We start from the raw sequence: 25,854 nt of genomic DNA on the forward strand, positions 1-25,854 counted from the left end.
CTTAACCCATGGCAACCACTTGTGCATTCTCTTTCTCTATAATTTTATCATTCTGAGAACATTATATAAATGGAATCAGACAGTATGTAACTTTTTGAGATCGGTTCCCCTTTTATTAAAGCCTTTTGAGATCAGATCCCTTTTGCATTAAATATTTATTATTTATTTAGGTCTTGTATCACTTCCATCTATGTTCCAGTTGCATTAATCCTCAAGGCAGAATTTCTTTTTTAAACCTCTATTGTGTTTGCTCATTCAGTGTAACTGAAATTCCTGCTCTGCTTCTTTAGTTAGCTTCAGTCTCCCCACCGGAAATGAAATCTTACCCCGAAATCCAGCTGTGTGTCTGAGATCTCAACTGGCTTGGCTCTTCCCCGCTCCTGTCTCCCCCTTAGGAACTGCAGCTCTCAAACATCCAACCAGTGTATGGAATCCTAGAAAGTCGTAGGCCAGTTGTCAGGTTAACACTGTCACTTTTCAAAGTTCAATTTTGGCAACTCTTAGTAAAGTATGATTTCTGAATTTTTGAATAGATTCTTTTCACAAGAAGAAATAGGAAAACTTAATTGAATAGCCCTATATCTGTTAATGAAAAATGAATTCAAACATAAACGAAAATCCCAGGGTCATATCCCATCCCCAGTAAATATTATTAAACATATAAGAAAGAGATAGGAGGAGAGAACATTTTCCAACTTGTCTATAACATCAACACAAACTTGATAATGAATTCTAAAAATGACATGATAAAAAATATTACGGAGTCATATTCCTTGTGAATATAGATGCAAAAATATTTAACAAAATAGCAAATTGAATCCAGCAATATTTATATACATACACAAAAATATATCATGAACAGGTTGGATATGTTCCATCAATATAAAGTTGGTTTAATATTTGAAAATCAATCAAACAAACTCACTACGTTAATATAACAAAAAGTAAAATACATGAGCATCTTGATAGATACAGAAAAAGTATTGAAAAAACATTCAACTGCCATTCATGATAAATGTACTCAGTATACAAGGAAGAGAAAGATTTTCAATCTCATAAGGGACATTTATGAAAAACCTATAGTTAACATACTTAATGGTAAAAAATGGAACATTTCCACTTCAAGATTGAGAAATGTGGTGAATATGTTTACTTTTGCTACCTCTATTCAACACTGAGCTGGAAATACTAGTGTGAGGTAAGGAGAAGAAATAAAAGACCATTCAGATTAAAACAAAAGAAGTAAAATTGTCATTATACACAGATGACATTATGTTTATGTAGAAAACCCTAAAGGAATCTTAAAAGAAAACCTACTAGAACAGTGAACTTAGCACAGAATACAAAGTTAATACACAAAAATTAATTGTATTTCTATGTATTAGCAACAGAAAACAAGGAAATCAAATTTAAAACACAGCATTCAAGGACAGGAAATACTTAACAAAACATATGCAAATCCTTCTACTACAAACTACAAAATATTGATGAGAAAAGAGGGAAGACCAGAATAAATGAAGAGATACATAATGTTTGTGCATGTTCGTGCATTATAAGACAAACTGTTAAGAAACCAATTCTTCAAAATGTCTGTATAGGTTCTATGTAATTCTCTTCAAAAGCCAATTAGTATTTTTTATATAAATCAGAGCCTGGCTTTAGAATTTATAGGAAATACAAATATTCTAGAATTGACAAAACAATCTTGAAGAAGAACAAAGTTGTTAGACCTTCACTTCCTGATTTCAAGACTTAAAATTATAGGAGTCAGGACAGTATGGTATTAAAATAAGGATAGACAAGGTGATCAATGAAACAGAATAGAAAGGCTAGAAATATAAAGATGTATTAACAGTCAGTTTTTGTTTTTTGTTTTTTTTCCCCAGGAGAAACAGCTTTATTTGGACTGAGAGTTGGAGAGTGAGAGCAGGACCTGAGATAGCATACTGAGCTAAGGGGTAGATATCAGTTTCCAAAATGGCAGTCAGAGCTCATCAGCCAAATGGACTCCACTTCCCAGCAGCCCTGCAGTGAGTGCAATCAATAAAAGGCCTGCTGGGACATGTTTATTTGCCACTAAATCACCCAAGCATGCCACAATTACAAGAAAGGTACAGGTCGTTTCTTTCTTTCCATAATTAAATTTCCACAGCATCTCCCCAATCATGAGTATTACAAAAGAAAGTAAAAAAAATCACATTTTACAGATCTTAGACTTGTCTTCAGCATTTAGCTCAAATCTCACCATCTTCAAAATATAGCTCTGAAAAATTCACCAGCTAAAAGTTTTATCTAAGCAGTGGGAAGACGGCCTTTGCTAGCCCATGGCAATTCTTCTCCCATTTTCCCTAGCCAGTTAGGGTTGGACAGCAGAGAAAGGCTTAGATTGCAGGGATGGCGGGGGGAGGGACACAAGGGCTAATTTCCCCCAGTACAAGATGGCATCTGAAACTTGATGGGAGAGCAGAACTGGAGAGACTTGAGGGAAGGGTTCAGGCCCTGTATTCAGTCAGAGTCACTGCTGGAAGAGGAAGAGCAGGAGGAGGAAAGCTTGCCATGTTTGTGGTGTTTCTGCTTCTTTTTATGAGCTTTTTAAATTTTCTTTTGCATCTTCTTGTCAATCACCATTCCTGCTCCTACCTTGCCAGGAGTCAATGGATTCACAGGACACATGCCAGGGGCAGGTGGTGGGTATTGAGGGGGGTAGGGACCTGAGGGTTGGCATCCTGATACCCTTGTTGTGGCACAGGATGACAGGGCCCACCAGGGGGAAAGGCTGGATTCCCCTGGGGTGCTCCTGGGGGAGTGGGAAAGGGGTTTGGAGGAAAGGTAGGGGTGGCAGGTGGTAGATGGGCAGGATTGCAACCTCCAGGGTACCCGACATTAGGGGAGTGTGGATATGGCCCTGGCTGCCCGGCATTGGGGTTACATATGTTCAGGTATTTCCTCCAGCCCAGGAATGGAAAAAGAAGGAAACTGAGGAATCCAGGTGTCCCGTCACCTTAACACCACTGCTTCAACAGTCAGTTTTGAACAAAGGTAACAATATAATTCAATGGGGGAGAGAAAAGTTCCTGACCAAGTGGATATCCATATGGAAAAAACAAAAACAAACCCCAAAATTTTGATTCCCCTTGCACTTCACTCACATACATATTTTATTCAAGAAGGATCATAGACATAAATATAAAGCTAAAACTATATCTCTTATAGACAAAATACATGAGAAATTTTTCAAGAACTTTGGGTAGGCAAAGATTTCTCAGGTAAGACATAGAAGGCAAAAACCATACAAGAAAATATTTATAAATTATATTTCATCAACTTAAAAATTTTGTTATCAAAAGAAATAGTTAACATAAATGAAAAGGTAAGCCAAAAAATGGGAGAAAATATTATAGTATATATGTATCTAATAAAAGACATATCTAGTATATATAAAGAATATGGAAGGGTATAATATAAGAATATATATAACATATAAATAATATAGAAAGAACTCCTATAACTCAATACCAAACAGACAAACAACCCAATTAAAAAATGAGCAGAGCTTTAAACAACAAGACAAATATGCAAGTAGCCAATAAGCACAAGAAAAAGTGCTCAATTTTATTAGTTCTCAGGGAAATTCTAATTAAAACTGCCATGAGATACCGTTTCCCACCTTTAGAATGGCTAAGATTAAGTGTTTTTAGGGATGTAATGTACAGCATATTGACTATAATTAATAATGCTCTATTGCAGGGCTTCCCTGGTGGTGCAGTGGTTAAGAATCTGCCTGCTAATGCAGGGGACATGGGTTCGAGCCCTGGTCCGGGAAGATCCCACATGCCACGGAGCAACTAAGCCCTGTGCCCACATGCCACGGAGCAACTAAGCCTGCACTCTACAGCCCGTGACCCACAACTACTGAGCCCGCGTGCCACAACTACTGAAATCCGTGCACCTAGGGCCCGTGCTCCACAACAAGAGAAGCCACCACCGTAAGAAGCCCGCACACCACAACCAAGAGTAGCCCCTGCTCGCCACAACTAGAGAAACCCCGTGCGCAGCAACGAAGACCCAATTCAGGCAAAAATAAAAATAAATAAAATAAAATAAATTTAAAAAAATACTCTATTGTATATTTGAATATTGCTAAGAATAGAACTTAAAAGTTCTCATCACAAGAAAAAATATCTTAACTATGTTTGGTGATGGATGTTAACTAGACTTACTGTGATGCTCATTTCACAACATATACAGATATCAAATCATTATATTATATACCTGAAACCAATATAATGTTATACGTCAATTATATCTCAATTTTTAAAAAAGTGTTTGTAAGGGTATGGAACAATTAGAACCCTCAGAGATTGATAACTGGGAGTACAAAATGGTGCAACTGCTTTAGAAAAGAGTTGTCTAGTTTCTTGAAAAGCTAAAAAAAAATCCTAGCAATTCTACTTCTAGAAACAAATGAAAATTTGAAAAAGACTTGTATAGAATGCTCATAAGCACCTCTTTTGTAATAAATAAAAACTGAAAGCATCCCAAATATCATCAGCTGGGAAATGGACAAATTGTGACATAGTCACAGAGTGGAACACAACTGAGCAATAAAGATAACTGAACTGCTGATACATGCAACAAAATGGGTAAATCACATGAACATGATTTTGAATGAAAATAAAACAGACTCAAAAGAGTATATACTCTGTAATTGTATGTAGATACTGTTCAAGGACAAGGAAGACCCTTCTGTGGTGAAAGAAACCATGGTAGGCTCAGTGCTAGGATTAGGAAGACCTGACTGGAAACCAGCAGGAGGGAACTCTTATCTTGATTGAGGCACTCAATACTTGGGTATATATGTATTCATCAAAATTCATTACACATAAGATATGTGGTATTACTGTCATTTAAATTACATATCAATAAAAAATTGAAACCTAAGAAAAAGTTTTCTCAAATACTGACAACTTCCTAAATCAGTACATATTCAATGTATATCTTTAGACACATTGTCATTTGAATTTTTGCCTGTCTATTTTGAATACCATTCTTCTTTATACCAACGTCAGTTCCCCAAGGTTTAGTACCTCCCAATTCCAACCTTTCTCCATTTCTAACTGGTCATCTGTTGAGGTCTCAGACTATTTCAACAATAATTCTGCCCAAGTAATAGAAATAAGGACTCATTAGCTATAACTAAGTGTACAGAAACTTACTTGCAAGTGTGATGAGTTCCCCATTACACTGGATATTCAATAAGGTCAGATAGTCATTTTATTCAGTAGATGTTTTGTAATACCTGTTATATGCCTGTTACTGTCCTAGGCATTTAGTTGTATAGCTTCAATAAATCAGGAGTTAATAACTTGCAGCTGTACTTTTAAAATTTAGTCTTTTTCTTTTTCTTGCATTTCTTAGCTGCAATGATGACTGTACTTACATATACAATGGGAATAAAACCATAGGGCAGGGTTTTCGTCCTAGTCATTTTTATGATCAGCAGTTCCTTCAAAGTGACCAATTTACTGGTAATTTACATCATTTTTGGGAACAAGACAAATGAATCAATCTCATTATATTCTTTGTCACATACTGGCATGATCTATGATTGTGAAAAATTTTTGTATAAAATACTTCACTGAAACCAGAAAAAAAATCACTATCTGCAATGTAAACTCTTCACATTAGGTCATGTGTTATTCATTTGATAAAATGAATCAGTATATTTTCATTCATAAATGCAATATAGCTAAAATAAACATAAAGTTGTCAAAATCTACAATAAAATATGTAGGGTCTCCCCTCTATTTTGTTAATTCAGAACTATTTTATATTTCTTTGGATGTATACATACTATATTTATCTAATCTATTCTTGTCTTGAAATCAAAGATATAAAATATAGGCTTTTATTATTGCTACAACTATTAAATTAATCTACGAATAAGTTCTGTGATAAAATTCATTACGTAACATTCAAATAATCAGAGCTGTCAAAATTATCAACTTAGTAAGCAAAACCTTTGTTTGCCAACTTATTACTTAAATTAGATGAGATTAATATAAAATTTTAGTTATATTTTTCAACAGCTCTCAACACATGCATTTTCTTTCACCGAATTTTGTTTTTATAATGTTAATATGCTCTATATTATATCAAATGCCTTCTTATAAGACTTAAAGCAAATACTAGCTAAAGAATTCTGTGTTTGCCAAATTCTGAATAGGAAATTAGATTAGAGTTATTTAGAAGTATTTAATTTTATAAACTTCAAAGTAATTTATAGTCAATGGAAATAGTGTCAACTTTTTATCTATTGTGAAACTATCTAATTTCATAACAGGTTTGCTAGTACATTGTGATTCAACACAGTTTAAGAGAAAATTTGTAAATATATTTTTATAAATTCCCAGCTAATTATTAAAGATATAATGTCACAAAAACTATTTATAAATGTAAATTCATGTTTTATTCTGTTTGCCTAAATTATTCTCATGGGAAAAAATGTCTTCCATACCTTAAAATATTTAAGCTTCCATTTTAAGATCTGCTTGTCAGTGGTGAAATTAAGCATGATTATTTTAGTTCCATTAAAAAGGCATTTTGAGAAAAATGCTGAAGGGATCCATGGGATAACAGGCTGAACTCTAACAGCATCTGCTACAGAGCTTATCTAAACCCTCATGATTAAAACTGGGGCAACAGTTCCAAAATCGATAGAGCAAGCAGGATCAGAGAGTGAGACATGAGATGCACTGTGGCTTCATCCGGGCCACTCTGGATGTCTGTGGGAGGCAAGCCAAGCTGTACAATTCCCTGGGGCACTGTGACCTGGAGCTGAGAGAAACCCTTTGCCTTCAGCTGTGGAGTTGTGATAAGCAGTGTGGCTGACAGGGTCTTGGTGCTCCAGCCGGATGTCAGACCTGAGCCTCTGAGGTGGGAGAGCCAAGTTCAGGACATTGGTCCACCAGGGACCTCCTGGCCCCAAATAATATCAATTGGCGAGAGCTCTCCCAGAGATCTCTGTCTCAACGTTAAGATGCAGCTCCACTCAATGACCAGCAAGTGCCAGTATGGACACCCCATGCTAAACAAAGAGAAAGACAGGAACACAACCCCACCCATCAGCAGAGAGGCTGCCTAAAATCATAAAAAGTTCAAAGACACCCCAAAAAAACCCCACCGGACATGGTCCTGCCCACCAGAAAGACAAGATGCATCCTCTTCCACCAGAACACAGGCACCAGTCCCCTCCACCAGGAAGCCTACACAAACCACTGAACCAACCTTACTCACTGGGGGCAGACACCAAAAACAACGGGAACTACGAACCTGCAGCCTGTGAAAAGGAGACCCCAAACACAGTAAGTTAAGCAAAAGGAGAAGACAGAGAAATACACAGCAGATGAAGGAGCAAGGTAAAAACTCGCCAGACAAAACAAATGAAGAGGAAATAGGCAGTCAACCTGAAAAAGAATTCAGAGTAATGACAGTAAAGATGATCCAAAATCTTGAACCAGAATGGAGAAAACACAAGAAACGTTTAACAAGGAACTAGAACTAAACAGCAAACAAACAGTGATGAACAACACAATAAATGAAATTAAAAATTATCTAGAAGGAATCAGTAGCAGAATAACTGAGGCATAAGAACACGTAAGTGACCTGGAAGATAAAATAGTGGAAATAACTGCCACAGAGCAGAATAAAGAAAAAAAATTGAAGACAGTCTCAGAGACCTCAGGGATAACATTAAATGCACCAACATTTGAATTATAGGGGTCCTAGAAGAAGAAGAGAAAGAGAAAGGGACTGAGAAAATATTTGAAGAGCTTATAGTTGAAAATCTCCCTAATGTGGAAAAGGAAATAGTCAAACAAGTCCAGGAAGCACAGAGAGTCCCATACAGGATAAATCCAAGGAGAAACACACCAAGACACATGTTAAAAAAACTATCAAAATTAAATACAAAGAAAAAATATTAAAAGCATCAAGGGAAAAGCAACAAATAACACACAAGGGAATCCCCATAACATTAACAGCTGATCTTGCAGTAGAAACTCAGCAAGCCAGAAGGGAGTGGCAGGACATATTTAAGGTGATGAAAGGGAAAAACCTACAACCAAGATTACTCTACCCAGCAAGGATCTCATTCAGATTTGATGGAGAAATCAAAAGCTTTACAGACAAGCAAAAGCTAAGAGAATTCAGCACCACCAAACAAGCTTTACAACAAATGCTAAAGGAACTTCTCTAGGCAGGGAACACCAGAGAAGGAAAAGACCTACAAAAACAAATCCAAAACAATTAAGAAAATGGTAACAGAAACATACATATCAATAATTACTTTAAATGTAAATGGATTAAATGCTTCAACCTAAAGACATACACTGGCTGAATGGGTACAAAAACAAGACCCATCTATATGCTGTCTACAAGAGACCAACTTTAGACCTAGGGACACATAAACACTGAAAGTGAGGGCATGGAAAAAGATATTCCATGCAAATGGAAATCAAAAGAAAGCTAGAGTAGCAATTCTCATACCAGACAAAATAGACTTTAAAATAAAGAATGTTACAAGACACAAAGAAGGACACTACATAATGATCAAGGGAACAATCCAAGAAGAAGATATAACAATTGTAAATATTTATGCACCCAACGTAGGAGCACATCAATACATAAGGCAAATGCTAACAGCCATAAAACAGGAAATCATCAGTAACACAATAGTAGAGGACTTTAACACCCCACTTTCACCAATTGACAGATCATCCAAAATTAAAATAAATAAGGAAACACAAGCTTTAAATGATACATTAAACAAGATGGACGTAATTGATATTTATAGGACATTCTATACAAAAAAAACAGAATACACTTTCTTCTCAAGTGCTCATGGAATATTCTCCAGGATAGATCATATCTTGGTTCACAAATCAAGCCTTGGTAAATTTTAAAAAATTGAAATAATATCAAGTATCTTTTCCAACCACAGCACTCTGAGACCAGATATCAATTACAGAAAAAAAAAACTGTAAAAAATACAAACACATGGAGGCTAAACAATACACTATGAAATAACCAAGAGAACAATGAAGAAATCAAAGAGGAAATCAAAAAATACCTAGAAACAAATGACAATGAAAATATGATGACCAAAAACCTATGGGATGCACCAAAAGCAGTTCTAAGAGGGAAGTTTATAGCAATACAGTCCTACCTCAAGAAACAAGAAAAATCTCAAATAAACAACCTAACCATACACCTAAAGCAATTAGAGAAAAAAGAACAAAAAAAACCCAAGGTTAGTAGAAAGAGAGAAATCAAAAAGATCAGATCAGAAATAAATGAAAAAGAAATGAAGGAAACGAGAGCAAAGATCAATAAAACTAAAAGCTGGTTCTTTGAGAAGATAAACAAAATTGATAAACCATTAGCCAGACTCATCAAGAAAAAAGGGAAAAGACTCAAATCAATAGAATTAGAAATGAAAAAGGAGAAGTAACAACTGACACTTCAGAAATACAAAGGATCATGAGAGACTACTACAAGCAACTATATGCCAAAAAAATGGACATCCTGGAAGAAATGGACAAATTCTTAGAAAAGCACAACCTTCCGAGACTGAACCAGGAAGAAACAGAAAATATAAAGAGACCAATCACAAGCACTGAAATTGAAACTGTGATTAAATATCTTCCAACAAACGAAAGCACAGGTCCAGATGGCTTCATAGGCGAATTCTATCAAACATTTAGAGAAAAGCTAACACCTATCACTCTCAAACTCTTCCAAAATATAGCAGAGGGAGGAACACTCCCAAACTCAATCTACGAGGCCACCATCACCCTGATACCAAAACCAGACAAAGATGTCACAAAGAAAGAAAATTACAGGCCAATATCACTAATGAACATAGATGCAAAAATCCTCAACAAAATACTAGCAAACAGAATCCAACAGCCATTAAAAGGATCATACACCATGATCAAGTGGGGTTTATCCCAGGAATGCAAGGATTCTTCAATATACAAAAATCACTCAATGTGATTAACCATATTAACAAATTGAAGGAGAAGAACCATATGATCATCTCAATAGATGCAGAAAAAGCTTTCAACAAAATTCAACATCCATTTATGATAAAAACCCTCCAGAAAGTGGACATAGAGGGAACCTACCTCAACATAATAAAGGCCATATATGACAAACTCACAGCCAACATCGCTCTTGAATGGTGAAAAACAGAAACCATTTCCACTAAATTCAGGAACAAGACAAGGTTGCCCACTCTCACCACTCTTATTCAAAATAGCTTTGCAATTTTTAGCCACAGCAATCAGAGAAGAAAAAGAAGAGGAATTCAAATTGGAAAAGAAGAAGTAAAACTGTCACTGTTTGCAGATGACATGATACTATACATACAGAATCCTAAAGATGCTACCAGAACACTACTAGGCTAATCAATGAATTTGGTAAAGTAGCAGGATACAAAATTAATGCACAGAAATCTCTTGCATTCCTATACATTAATGATGAAAAATCTGAAAGAGAAATTAAGGAAACACTCCCATTTACCACTGTAACAAAAACAATAAAATACCTAGGAATAAACCTACCTAACGAGACAAAAGACCTGTATGCAGAAAACTATAAGACACTGATGAAAAAATTAAAGATGATACAAACAGATGGAGAAATATACCATGTTCTTGGACTGAAAGAATCAACATTGTGATAATGACTCTACTACCCAAAGCAATCTACAGAGTCAATGCAATCCCTATCAAACTACCAATGGCATTTTTCACAGAACTAGAACAAAAAATTTCACAATTTGTATGGAAATACAAAAGACCCTGAATAGGCAAAGCAATCTTGAGAAAGAAAAGCAGAGCTGGAGGAGTCAGGCTCCCTGACTTCAGACTATACGACAAAGCTACAGTAATCAAGACACTATGGTACTGGCACAAAAACAGAAATATAGATCAATGGAACAGCATAGAAAGCCCAGAGATAAACCCACACACATATAGTCACCTTATCTTTGATAAAGGAGGCAAGAATATACACTGGAGAAAAGACAGCTCCTTGAATAAGCGGTGCTCAGAAAACTGGACAGCTACATGGAAAAGAATGAAATTAGAACACTCCCTAACACCATACACAAAAACACACTCAAAATGGATTAAAGACCTAAATGGAAGGCCAGACACTATCAAACTCTTAGAGGAAAACACAGGCAGAACACTCTATGACATAAATAACAGCAAGATCCTTTTTGACCCACCTCCTAGAGAAATGGAAATAAAAATAAACAAATGGGACCTAATGAAACTTAAAAGCTTTTGCACAGCAAAGGAAACCATAAACAAGACGAAAAGATAACCCTTAGTATGGGAGAAAATATTTGCAAATGAAGCAACTGACAAAGGATTAATCTCCAAAGTATACAAGCAGCTCATGCAGCTCAATATCAAAAAAACCAACAATCCTATCCAAAAATGGGCAGAAGACCTAAATAGATATTTCTCCAAAGAAGATATTCAGATAGCCAACAAACACATGAAAGGATGCTCAACATCACTGGTCATTAGAGAAATGGAAATGAAAACTACCATGAGATATCACCTCACACCAGTCAGAATGGCCATCATCAAACAATCTATGAAGAATAAAGGCTGGAGAGGGTGTGGAGAAAGGGAACCCTCTTGCACTGTTGGTGGGAATGTAAATTGATACAGTCACTATGGAGAATAGTATGGAGGTTCCTTAAAAAACTAAAAATAGAACCACTATATGACCTAGCAATCCCACTACTGGGCATAACCCTGAGAAAACCATAATTCAAAAAGAGTCATGTACCACAACTTTCATTGCAGCACTATTTACGATAGCCAGGACATGGAAGCAACCTAAGTGTCCATCGACAGATGAATGGATAAAGAAGATGTGGCACATATATACAATGGAATATTACTCAGCCATAAAAAGAATGAAATTGAGTTATTTGTAGTGAGGTGGATGGACCTAGAGAGTGTCATACAGAGTGAAGTAAGTCAGAATGAGAAAAACAAATACCATACGCTAACACATATATATGGAATCTAAAAAAAAAAAAAGTTTCTGAAGAACCTAGGGACAGGACAGGAATAAAGATGCAGATGTAGAGAATGGCCTTGAGGACATGGGGAGGGGGAAGGGGAAGCTGGGACGAAGTGAGAGAGTGACATGAACATGTATACAGTACCAAATGTAAAATAGATAGCTAGTGGGAAGTAGCTGCATAGCACAGGGAGATCAGCTCTGTGCATTGTGACCAGCTAGAGGGGTGTGACAGGGAGAGCTGGAGGGAGACACGAGAGGGAGGGGATATGGGGATATATGTATATGTAGAGCTGACTCACTTTGTTATGCAGCAGAAACTAACACAGCATTGTAAAGCAATTACACTCCAATAAAGATGTTAAAAAAAAAAAAAAAACTCATGGGGGACTTGCCTGACAGCACAGTGGTTAAGAATCTATCTGCGTATGCAGGGGACACGGGTTCCAGCCTGGTCTGGGAAGATCCCACATGCCGCAGAGCAACTAAGTTTGTGTGCCAGAACTACCGAGCCTGTGCTCTAGAGCCCATGAGCCACAAGTACTGAAGCCCCTGAGCTTAGAGCCCGTGCTCTGCAACAAGAGAAGCCACCGCAATGAGAAGCCCGTGCACCGCAATGAAGAGTAGCCCGCCGCTCGCCACAACTAGAGAAAGTCCGTGCAGCAATGAAGACCCAATGCAGCCATAAATAAATAAATATTTCTTTTTAAAAAAAGGTGTTTTAATTTACTTCCTGCCATTAAATGCTAATTCGTTACATAAGGTCTTGATCCTAAGGGCATAAAATGTAGCCAAGCATTTACCTGTTCAGCTCGTTCAATTTTGTCAAGCAAAAGTACCCTCTGAAGTTTCTATCTAAACTGTGTAATGTGTCAAAGCTACAATTATGATAAATGTGCCAAAAAAGCATACAAAATTACTGGCTGAAATGATTTACAATCTGGGTAAAAGTTAAACTGAAAATAGACTTTATTGATTTATTTTTAATAAAGAGCATTTTTTTTGTTGTATCCAAGATACTATTACAAAAGTGAATTAAAAATAAAGACATTCCATACAACCATTAAGCCACATCTCATTAAAATTCAGTCTTCTTTTTTATTATAAAAGAATACTAACTCAATATTTTTTGTATGTGGAGAGAAGACATAAATTAGACGTAAACAGTATTTCTTTTCATTACACTTTTCAAAGTTCCAACTATTAATAATGAGACTGCCAAGTGTCAGAATGTTCTCTTAAACTGGAAAGCCTGGCATCAAGCATTCTGTCTCTGGGAAACGAAGTAAGAAAATACTTGACTTATATATGCCAAGTTTTCTTTTTTGTCCTCCTAATTGAGTGAGGTATATTACAATCATGTTGTGGCATGATTCTTTCTATCTGGGCTTTGCCTTACATTATCATTTGGAAACTACAATTAGCAGAGCATTTCTCTTCAGCACAGTTCAGAGATCTGTGAGAACTGAATCGTTTCTCAGAAACGATTTTAATGTGGTTTAATAATCAGGCTATACTCAGATATGTAAATCATGAAATGATTTACTTCTAAAATTATTTGATTCATGATTGTGTTGTTTTTCTAATTTTATGCAGAAACATTAAGGTAATCTTGACATATGACCAATCATGTAGAAAGATATGCCAATGGATATGAACCAGTGATTACAACAAATGGACAAATCAGTTAGTACAAAGTGAACAGAGCATATTTTGAGGTACAGTCCTCTTGAGTGATGAAAAACTTTTTAATTTAAATATTAAAAATAAAATATGTAAATAATCCAAAGTCTAATGTAAAGTGTAAGGCATATATATATTTTTGTTAATAACTGGGTAAGAGTAAGAGTGAATTGATTTGCATACAATTTTTCTGACATGAAAAATATTTACCAGGTGATTCACTTTTGTTGAAATGATTTGGAATCATTACCAATAAACTTAATTAACTTGGCCTACTTCTCTGTATTTTATGATGACTCCCTCAAGAAATATCTTTCTCTTCACACATTGGAAAGTGGGTTTCTTACTTAGCCTCTTCATTCAAGTATGAATATATCTTTACAAACCAATAAACACAGGCATTGAATAAAAATGTACATACACTTTGCAAGAAAATTATTCTCTTACAGAGATTACAGAGAATACTGGGATTTGGTTTTGTTTTTCAGCTCCAACTCTAAGTCCATGTTCTCTTCCCTGGATTTCAAATTCCTGAACTGTTCCTCACTGCAGGTAATGTGAAGATACTCTGGCTGTAACATCTGTCCTACATTGCTTGCCATTGCCTGTCTGATTGATGGGCAGACGGCCTCTTATTCCCCCATGAATACTCCCTTAGAAGATGACTTTCCCCTTCCCTATAGTGTCTTTTTTACTGAATGTACTCCTTTCCTCCTTCCCTTCCTCTTTTCCTACCTTCTGTATGTTTTTCTTTCCTTCTCTCATTCTTTTATCCTTTCTTTGATTTTGTACTTACTGAATGCCAGCTATGTGCTAAGTGGTAGATAAAGGAATGTGATCATGAAAAAGAGATTGTGGGGAGCCCAACAAGTAAGCACAAAATTCCCATATTGTGATAAAAGCAGGCAGAGTGTGCTCTGAGAGCAGCTCAAAGGAGTGGTACATAAACAAGTCTTTGTGAGTCGGAAAAGACATCACCAAAGTGTTTTATACCCTGAAACCAGAAGATGCGCAGGAGTTATTCCATCAACTGTTACAACATATTTCTTGTCCAAATGTCTTTCATAAATCAGCCCAGTCAAGACGATTTCTCTAATGCTGTCTTAAATACTGAGCTAGAAATCTCATTTCAATTAGGGATTGGGGAAACTAGAATTCCATTCCAAAAAACCACCTAAGTCTCCAATACCTCTTACGTTTATAAAATTGTGAGTTTTGTCTCTTTCTTCATAATATTTGATGTTCTAATCTTCTCTTAATGTCCTCTCAGTTCACCCTTGAGTTTCTTTATCAGTATCATGATCAACAGTATCATCCCTAATATTATTACTGTACTGGATTTACATCTCCAAATTTTGAAGGCTTTATTTAAATATATATTTCCCTAGGAAACTGTCTGGACATTAATTGATTGATAGATCAAATGCACATTTTTCTTTTCCTACCTGATGGTAATTTCTTATCTGGCAGGTACATTATATTGTTCAAGAGGGGAGGGAGAAGAAAATAAAGTTACAGAAAACATAACAGAGTTTGAAACACTTAGCTTATTTAGATGAAAACAATGATGAGACCTATTCAGCAGAGACTTTTTAATGTCAACTACATTCATCTCTTATTTGTTCAGCTCTCAAAATACTATCAGTATTTTAACTCAGCCATTTAGTGAGGACTACAATCATATTTTAATCCTCTTAAGGCCTGATTTTAAACTGTTTCTACCTTTTTATCTGTGCTATTAAGTTCGAGAGAATTTCAGAAACAAATTAGACAGCTAAACATGTTTAAATTAACATATTTTAGAGTCTTGTATCTTGTGTTTATTGCTGAACTTGCAGAAACAATTTTTCAACGATGAATTAACTACTTGATCACTAAAAATTGGGGAGGGCAGCTTGTAGTTTATGTAAATAGAACACAAATAGAAATTTCAACTCAGTGTGAATACTTTAAATACAAGCACTATTTTTCAGAGGCCAGGAAACATGAGGAGACAAGGAATGCTGGCTGACTGAAGAATTCATTGTACAATACCTTTTGGATGGCCTTCAATAGCTTTTTTGGAAGAGTAGAAGAAGTCAAACTGAGGTCTTTATTAGTTTTTATCAGTAAGTCTTTGTTAGCAATTGGCATAGCATTTCAAGTGATTCTACTAGAAATGGTATCAGTAGAGACTGAATAAATACCAGCTCCATACTAGCAGAATTCTATTATAATAATGACACACTCTTTTTCTTCCAAAAGTATTTCCTGACTCAAATATATTTAATATAAATAGTTGAAGTGATTGCTTTGGAGAAGTTAGGAAAACATATTTAAAATAAGATCTTAATTGAAGAAAGCAAAATTTACATAAAACAGATATTAATATTTTATGACAATTAGGTTATTCAATTCATATTGTATATTCAGATACAATAACTAGAGTACAATAAAATTCCTTCTAGTTTTCATTTTAATTCCAATTAAAAGACTGCAGGGGCTTCCCTGGTGGCGCAGTGGTTGAGAGTCCACCTGCCGATGCAGGGGACACGGGTTCGTGTCCCGGTCCGGGAAAATCCCACATGCCGCGGAGAGACTGGGCCTGTGAGCCATGGCCGCTGAGCCTGTGCGTCCGGAGCCTGTGCTCCGCCACGAGAGAGGCCACAACAGTTAGAGGCCCGCGTACCGCAAAAAAAAAAAAAAAAAAAAAAAAAAAAAAGACTGCAAAACTTTTCAATAATCTGATTATTTTATTTGAGATAATTACTAGTCGACATAATTGAGCTCTGACCTGGATTATTCAATCAAAATTATTCAGTATTTCTACATAATCTAAAACCTACATATCTTGTCCTTTAATATGACTGCTGTTTAATATAATTATCATCTAGATCAAAGATATATAACACAATTACATGAACTCATATGAAATTTCTCTGAGAATAAAGACATCCACATTTAATGTACTGATATATGTAATGTCTTAAGGAGCACCTAAAATGGGGTGCCACTTTGTGTGAGACAGTCGTCATATCTGGATTTCCTATGAAAATGGATGTCACACTGAGTTATTTGGAATACATGCATATATCCCCTGTATTAATACAATCACTTTGCTTTACTGGATTTAAGTACTACAAACTGTTCAAAAATCAGTATATCATTCCATTTTTCATCTAATTCAAAAATGTTTGGTGGTAAATCATGAACTTAAGCTGCACTGTGTTTTACATTAAGATAAAAGCATAAACTGTCCTGAAAATACAATATCCAGGAGAACATTTATATCAGAAGCAAATACCTAAAACCCTAAAACACTTTGATTACCATCTCTCATGATAAATACATAGGAAATCACTTCCCACCCAATGTTTTTGTGCAATACTCATGTATAAACAAAACATAAATGAATCTTTCCAAAATAAAACTGTTAACACTTATTATGAACGGATTGTTCACTGGGGAAGGAAATGAGATAATTAGAGGGATATTTGGACGGAAGTTATGGGGAAGACAAATAAAAGTTTTATTCATCACTCAGAAGAATTCCTTGGTGTGAGAACTCAGCAAGTAGAAAGGATTTGGCAAGACTAGTAAACTGAAAATGTAATGACTTTAATTTAGACTGGTTTCTGTCATGAATTTCCCACCTTCAAGAGCAAAGGGACTGAAACAACACGATAACTTAACCCCCTTCTGAAACCATGTTGATAAGCTTCTTCCAAAGTACACTTCAGTGAAAGACCTGTCCAGGACACTGAGCAACTGATGTAACTGCCACAAGTTCAGCTGCACATAGCATTAGAGAAATACAAAAGAGAGTTTGCCTTTTTGTGAGGCTACCACAAAAGAAAGTGATATGCCTCAGAAACAAGTTTATCTGAAAGTGAATAGATAATATTCTTCAAATATTTGAATGGTGGTAATCTTAGTGAATTTATTTCAAAAGCATAAATTAACTTTGGATTTCAGTAACTATAGAAAGCATTTTAAACATCCATAACCTTGATTATTAATATCCTCATTTAAAAAAATATTTGCATTGATTATATGTGTGAATGTGTATTTTCAAAAGGATTGGCTCACTGCCAGTTGAGTAAAGATGCAGGGGAAAGAAAATGTGTAAGGCATCAAAACAGACAGTTTCCTATAAGAACATAAACACAGAGGTTAATATAGTTCAATTAAATCTTTCCATAATGAAAAGGAAAATGGAAGTACATTATTATCAATTTGACTTCACTACATATGCCCTCTGTATTTCTTGGGAGGTTATTGAAGCAAACAAATGAAATAACTTAAAAAGACTTTGTGGTACTTTTAAGTTACTAAAAGATAATCCCTATTGTTCAATAGATGTAGATAAACTTTAAGATTAATATCTTTGATCAATATAGCCAATATTTATAACAATCACCTTTCCTTGTTATCTACATAGCATACAAGAACCCTCATTAAGGAAGATGTTCATTTTTGTACATATAACCAAGGATATAATTGAGATTATTGATTTTATTTGGATGTTTCTTAGATAATATGTTGCACTGGATTTTATACCTAAGTTAATATTTTATTTTAACAGTTAATGAAATCCATATTTTATTTCGCTTTGTTTTATTCTGTTTTGCAAGAAGGTGATTAGTAATTTTGGTGATTATATTATATATATAATATTGGTGATTATATATGATTCAAAGAAATTTTTAATCAAGTTCCCTTTGTAGTTATAATTCCCACTGACCTAATGATTTCTTTTCTTTCTCTGAGGGAAAAGGATATAAGAAATTGTGAAGGAGGGTCAACCAAGATGATGACATAGAGGTTCCTGAACTCCCCTCATCTCACGAACACATCAACTATACAGCTACGCAAGGAGCAATTGTTTCTGAAAGAAATTCTGAAACTAGCTGAGTGACTCCTACACATTGAGCAAATGAGAAAATACATTGGAAGGCATAGGAAACGCTGAGACACATTCTCACCATAAACCCCATAGCTCCACACAGTGCCACACAATCAGGAAGGAACTCCCGACTCTCAGCTTTTCCCTGAGGAGTGAGGGGCTTGCAGCCCACATTTAGTACCCCAACATTTAAGACTCCTACCCATGGTACAGGTCCTCAAAACATCTAGCTCTGAAAGCCATGAGAGCTATAAGACTATAGCAAATAACGCTGCAATTGTTAAAAGGTACAAAAGCACTTGCTACAACTATCCCCTCAGGGCTCAACACAGAGAGAACAGCCAAAAATACACATGTCCCAGTCTTTCCCTGAAAGAGGTCCAGCCACATACTTTAAAATCTGCTGCCTGAGGGTCAGGCTTCTAGTTTAGCACATATTTAGGGGCTGGCTATGATCCTTCATAGAGACTGGGTAAACCAGTGGACATCTTACCCGCTGTCTCCCATTAGCCTGCTCCCAGTTACCAGTATATCCCTAAAAGGAGTTCATACACATGTTTGCATTCCAGTATATGAACTGCTGCCTGAGGGACAGATCCCAAGATCACATGGCTCTGATAGCCAGTGGTGCTTGCTTTCATGAGTCCCACATGACTGTAGCAAACAAAGAAGCAGTTCTTAATGGCTACAGGAGCATTCGTTTCACCCTTCCCCTCCAGCTATATACACAGGCCCAGAACAGAGGGAACATGCAGAAACCCTCATCTCCCAGTTTCTCCTTGGAAGGTGCCAGATGCTGCTTGAGGGTCCAGCTTCCAAGCAGCCTATATCTAGGTGCTGAATGTGATCCTCCGCTTTGGGACACTGATAGGTCTTGGCACAAATTCATATACCATGATCAAGTGGGTTTATTCTAAAGATGCAAGGATGGTTCAATGTCCACAAATAAATAAATAAATGTGATACATCACATTAACAAAATGAAGAAATATGTCAATTGATTCAAAAAAAGAATTTGACAAAACTATGATAAAAATTCTGAACAGTATGGGTATAGAGTGAATGTACCTCAACATAATAAAGCCTGTATTTGAAAAGCCCTCAGCTAACATCATACTCAATGGTGAAAAGCTGACAGTTTTTCCTCTAAGATCAGAAATAAGACAAGGACGCCCACTCTCACCCCTTTTATTTAACATAGTACTGAAAGTCATAGCCAGAGCAATTAATCAAGAAAAAGAAATAAAACACATCCAAATCAGAAAAGAAGAAAAAATACTTTTTCCTATTTGCAGATATCATGATATTTATATGTAGAAAACCCTAAATACTCCACCAAAAATTTGTTGCAACTAAAAAACAAATTTAGTAAAGTTACAAAAGACCCCAAATAGCCAAACAATGTTGAGAAAGAAGACCAGAGCTAGAGGAATCATGCTCCCTGACTTTAGATTTTACTACAAAGCTACAATAATCAAAACAGTATGGTACTAGCACAAAAACAGACATATAGATCAATGGCACAGAACAGAGAGCCCAGAGATAAACCCACACATTTATGGTCAATTAATCTATGAAAAAGGAGGCAAGGGGCTTCCCTGGTGGCACAGTGGTTGAGAGTCCGCCTGCCGATGCAGGGGACACGGGTTCGTGCCCTGGTCCAGGAAGATCCCACATGCTGTGGAGCGGCTGGGCCCATGAGCCATGGCCGCTGAGACTGCATGTCCGGAGCCTGTGCTCCACAACAGGAGAGGCCACAACAGTGAGAGGCCCATGTACTGCAAAAAAAAAAAAAAAAAGAAAAGAAAAGGAGGCAAGAATATACAGTGGAGAAAAGACAGTCTCTTCAATAAGTGGTGCTGGGAAAACAGGAGAGCTACATGTAAAAGAATGAAATTAGAACATTCCCTAACACCATATATAAAAATAAACTCAAAATGGATTAAAGATCTAAATGTAAGAGTGGAAAACCATAAAACTCCTGGAGGGAAACATAAGCAGAACACTTCTGACATAAATTATAGCAATTTTTTTTCTGTCTTGTAAAAAAAAGGAAATAAAAGTAACAATAAATATGCAGAACCTAAATTAAACTTAAAAGCTTTTGCACAGCAAAGAAAACCATAGACAAAACAAAAAGACAACCTACTGAATGGAAGAAAATATTTGTAAATGGTATGACTGGTAAGGGATTAATATCCAACATATGTAAACAGCTCATATAAGTCAACATCCAAAAAAAAAAACCTGTTTAAAAAGTAGCCAGAAGAACTGAATAGACATTTTTCCAAAGGAGATACACAGATGGTCAACAGGAACATGACAAGATGCTCAGCATCCCTACATCAGTGAAATGCAAGTCAAACATCACAGTGAGATATCACCTCACACCTGTCAGAATGACTATCATCAAAAAGGACACAAATAACAAATGCTGGAGAGGATGTAGAGAAAAAAAGGAACCCTCATACACTATTGGTGGGAATGTAAATTGGTGCAGCCACTGTGGAAAACAGTACGGAGGTTTCTCAAAAAACTAAAAATAGAACTACCAGATGACCCAGCAAATTCATGCCTGGGTATATATCTGAAGAAAAACAAAAATACCGATTTGGAAAGATAAAATCACCCCAATGTTCGTTGCAGCATTATTACAACAGCCAAGATATGGAAGCAAACTAAGTGTCCATCAACAGGTGAATGGATAAAGAATATGTGGTATATATGTAATGGAGTACTACTCAGCCAAAAAAAGAATGAAATTTTACCATGTACAACAATATGGATGGACTTAGAGGGTATCATGTTAAGTGAAATAAATCAGACAGAGAAAGACAAACACTGTATGGTATCACTTATGTGGAATCTAAAAAATACAACAAACTAGTGAATATAACAATAAAGAAACAATCTCACAGATATAGAGAACAAACTAGTGGTTACAAGTGGAGAGAGGGAAGGGGAAAGGGGCAATATAAGGGTATGGAACTAAGAGGTACAAACTATTATGTATAAAATAAACTACAAGAATATATTGTACAACATAGAGAATATAGCTAATAGTTTATAATAATTATAAATGGAGTATAACCTTTAAAAATTGTGAATCACTATATTGTACACCTGTAACTTATGTAATATTGTACATCAACTGTACTTCAATAAAAAAAAATTCTGTAAAGTTGCAGGATACAAAAATCAATATTCAAAAACCAGTTGTATTTCTATACACTAATAGCAAACTATCAGAAAGATAAATTAAGAAAACAATCCCATTTATAATAGTATCAAAAAGAATAAAATATTTAGGAGTAAATTTAACGAAGGAAGTGAAAGATTTATTCACTAGAAACTGTAAGACGTTGATAAAGGAAATTGAAAGAGAGGCAAATAAATGAAAAGATATTCCATGCACATGGATTGGAAGAATTAATATTGTTGAAATGTCCATACTACCCAAAGCAATCTACAGATTCAGCATAATCTCTATCAAAATTTGAATGGAATTTTTCACAAAATAGAACAAAAAAATCCTAAAATTTGTGTGGGACCACAAAAGACCTTGAATAGCCAAAAAAATCTTGGGAAAAAAAAAGAAAGTTGGAGGCATCAAATTTCTTGTTTATAAACTATATTACAAAGCTATAGTAATCAAAATAATATGGAATTGACATAAAGACAGATATATAGATCAATGAAACAAAATAGAGTGTCCATATATAAACCCATATATAAATGGTCAATTAATTTTTGACAAAGATGCCAAGAATACACAATGGGGAAAGGATAGTCTAATAAATGGTGCTGGGAAAACTGGACAGCCACATGCAAATGAATGAAATTAGACCCCTATCTTAAACCACACACAAAAAATCAACTCAAAATGTATTTAAAAATTGAACATAGGATCTGAGACCATAAAACTCCTAGAAGAAAACACAGGGTTCAGCTCCTTGACATTGGTCTTGACAATGATTTTTTGAATATGATACCTTGCAAAGGCAACAAAAGCTAAAATAAGCAAGTGGGACTTCCTAACTAAAAAGCTTCTGTACAACAAAGGAAACTGTCAACAAGATGTAAAGGTAACCTATGGGATGGGAGAAAATATTTGCAAACCACATGTCCAGAAAGGGGTTAATATCTAAAATATAAAAGCACATCAAACAACTCAGTAGCAAAATACCAAATAACCCAATTAAAAAGTGGGCAAAGTACCTGAATAGACATTTTTTTTCCAAAAAAAGACATACAAATGACCAATAGGTACATGAAAAGTGAAGGGAAATGTAAATTAAAACCACAATGAGGTATCACCTCATGTTTGTTAGAATGGCTGTTATCAAAAAGCTAAGAAATAACAAATGTTAGCAAGGATGTGGAGAAAAGGGAACTCTTGCTCACTATTGGTGGTAATGTAGATTGGTATAGCCACTATGGAAATAGTATGAAGTCTCCTCAAGAAATTGAAAATAGAACTACCTTATGATCCAGCAATCCCACTTCTGGTATATAACCAAAGGAAATGAAATCATTATCTCAAAGAGATATCTTAGTCCTGTGTTCCTTGCAGCATTATTCACAACAGCCAAAGTATGGAAACAACATGTGTTCATCAATGGATGAATGGATCAAGGAAATGTGATATATATATAAAATGGAATATTATTTAGACTAAAAAAGGAAATCCTGCCATTTAGGAAAACATGGATGATACTCAGTGGAATAAGCGAGACAGAGAAGACAAATGCTGCACAGTATCACGTACAAGTGAGATCTAAAAAAAAAAAAAAGTCAAACTCATAGAAACAGAGAGTGGAAAAGTCGTTGCCATGGGCTGTGGGGTGGGAGAAATAGGGAGAGGATGGTAGAAGTATACAGACTTTCAAATATAAGATGCGTGAGGATGAAATGTATACATGGTAACTGTAGTTGATAAGACTGTTGGGTATCTGAAATTTGCTAAGGCAGTAGAACTTAAGTGTTCTCATCTCCCACCCACCCCATCCCTGGCAACAAAGTTAATATGTGAAGTAATGGATGTGTCAATTAACCAAATGGGGAAAAATGCTTTCACAATATATATGTATATAAAATCACATTACTCACTTTAAATATCTTAAGATTTTATTTGTCAATTATACCTCAATAAAGCTAAAAAAAAAGAAATTTTGAGTCTTAAAAAATGTTCTTAATACATTTCAAGTAAGCGGTTTTTATTTTTATCTCCTGAAGATAAATATCACATTAGTACAAGTGGAATATGTAATAGAAAATTCCTGTGAGACAATTATGTACAAAACTTGTGCCAACTTACCATTTAAAGTTGCTACTAATGAACAGAGGGTCCTGCTTTTTGAATCCTCATTAAGTGAAGTCATGGAATTATGATTAAACGCCTCTACATCCAGTCATTTCCACACTAAGAGAAGCTACAAAAGCAGCAGTCTCTTTGAAATTCATGTCCAACTACAAACAAAATTGCCTCTGAAAGAATGGGTGTGGGAGGAGTTACAGATGTACTTGGACTTATAAAAATAAGGTACTCTAGTAATCAATATACAATTAGACATTATTGCATTGGAGCTAGAGTCCAAGTGATACTATCTAATGTTGTATGATATTTTAAATAAAAAATAAAGGGGCCTTCTTGACTGTTTTAGGTTTCTTGGGAAGCTGAAATTTCTTCCTTTTGGCTTATCTTAAAAGAATCAAAATTATGCTGTTCCTAGGAAAGGGATCACTCCCAAGTCTGGTAAATGTCAAGAATAATAACGGAAGAAAATAATTATGAACTATTAGTTTTATATGGAACAAACCAAGGGTAATCATTTGGGTGCCTTTCTGACTAATTAAATATAAAGCTTAAAATTATTAGGGCTGTCAGAGCAACAGACACAACTTATGGGTTGCTCGTATAAATTTTAAAAGATGCACCCCTTTGAAAGATGTAATTAGGAAAAGGCACCCTTCTCTGGAAGAGCAATTAGGAAAAGGTGACTCCTCTGAACAGGAAAAAAATTCTGCTTTTCCCTCCCAGTTGCCTGAGCTCTGTGTGAGCACCAGAGTCTCCATACGAGCACATGGCATTATGAGCTGAACTTGGGCTGCCTTTAGCCACCATCCTCCCTTCAGCCAGGCACCTTTGCAAGGGACATAAACTGCACAACTATTCTCATGGCCCTGACGGGCATCTATTCTTTGACTCCTAAATCAAACAAATCTTTCAGCTCACTGGGGAGAAATACGGTACATTTACTTTTAATTTTGATAACAAATGAAAGTTTTATTTATTCCTTAAAAATAACTCCTGAAGAAAGAGCTAAATCCTTGGGATATACATCTCACCTCAGAGAAGCCTTCCTATGCTCCATTTCTCAGTTACTTTCTATTACTTTACACTGTTTCTTATATTCATAATTCTAATTAACGTCTCAAATGATCTGGCTTATTTGCTTTTTTCTGATTTCTCCTTCATCTTCAACATAAGCTCTATGAAGGCAGGGGTGTTCTCTGTCCTTTCATCACTTTATTTCCAATGCCCATTGCAGTGATCAGAAAATTGGGCTACGTAATGGAGAACTGAGCAACCATTAAGTGTCCATCAAATGTTATGGTTCTTGAACTCATATTTTAATTCATATGTTGTAGAAAGGAAGGAGGGAAGGAAGGAAGGAAAGAAGAAAAATGTTAATAAAACAAAGGGTTTATCTTCTCTATAGTCAGCAAGATAGTTAAGGAAACTGATGTTAACCATCCTGGTGGAAGGCCTAAGACAGAAAAACATAGCTGTTGTCTTGGGAGAAGTATGGGTGACACTTAAAGCCCTAAAAGCCCCCATTTTCAAACTGAGGTTGGTTAATTACATAGAGATTTCTGATAGAGATCATGCCTGAGATAAGATTCAAAGGACAAAGAGAAGTTAGTTGGAAAAGGTATTTAATTAATAAATTGCAAAAGGAGTTCTCTGACAGCTGTTACTATTCTAGTATTATTGTTATAATAATAACTATTATTATTAATATTAAATGACTTTATAAAAACAGGCTTAACAATTATTAAATAAAAATATTCTAGCTAAAAGTCCTGAAAAACTGGTAAATAGACTAAAACACAATACCATTAAGTTGAGTTAAGGTAACAGTGCTGAAAAAAGTAATTATAGTCCAGCTTAC

At 35.5% G+C, this 25,854-nt stretch overlaps 1 protein-coding gene and 1 pseudogene across 1 annotated transcript in view; one reads left to right on the forward strand and one right to left on the reverse strand.

The window, feature by feature from the left end:
• Window positions 1-2,418, forward strand: part of RASSF9 (Ras association domain family member 9) — a 121,633-nt gene extending 119,215 nt beyond the window's left edge. Inside the window, exon 5 of the mRNA XM_073788370.1 lies at window positions 1,887-2,418. Coding sequence (XP_073644471.1) covers window positions 1,887-1,950 — 64 coding nt within the window. The 3' untranslated portion in view covers window positions 1,951-2,418. The remainder of the gene's footprint in view (window positions 1-1,886) is intronic.
• An 87-nt stretch (window positions 2,419-2,505) lies between these two features.
• Window positions 2,506-25,854, reverse strand: part of LOC101339806 (proline-rich protein 13 pseudogene) — a 75,396-nt pseudogene continuing 52,047 nt past the window's right edge.

The sequence above is a fragment of the Tursiops truncatus genome, chromosome 11, assembly GCF_011762595.2.
Source record: "Tursiops truncatus isolate mTurTru1 chromosome 11, mTurTru1.mat.Y, whole genome shotgun sequence".
Taxonomy (NCBI): Eukaryota; Metazoa; Chordata; class Mammalia; order Artiodactyla; family Delphinidae; genus Tursiops; species Tursiops truncatus.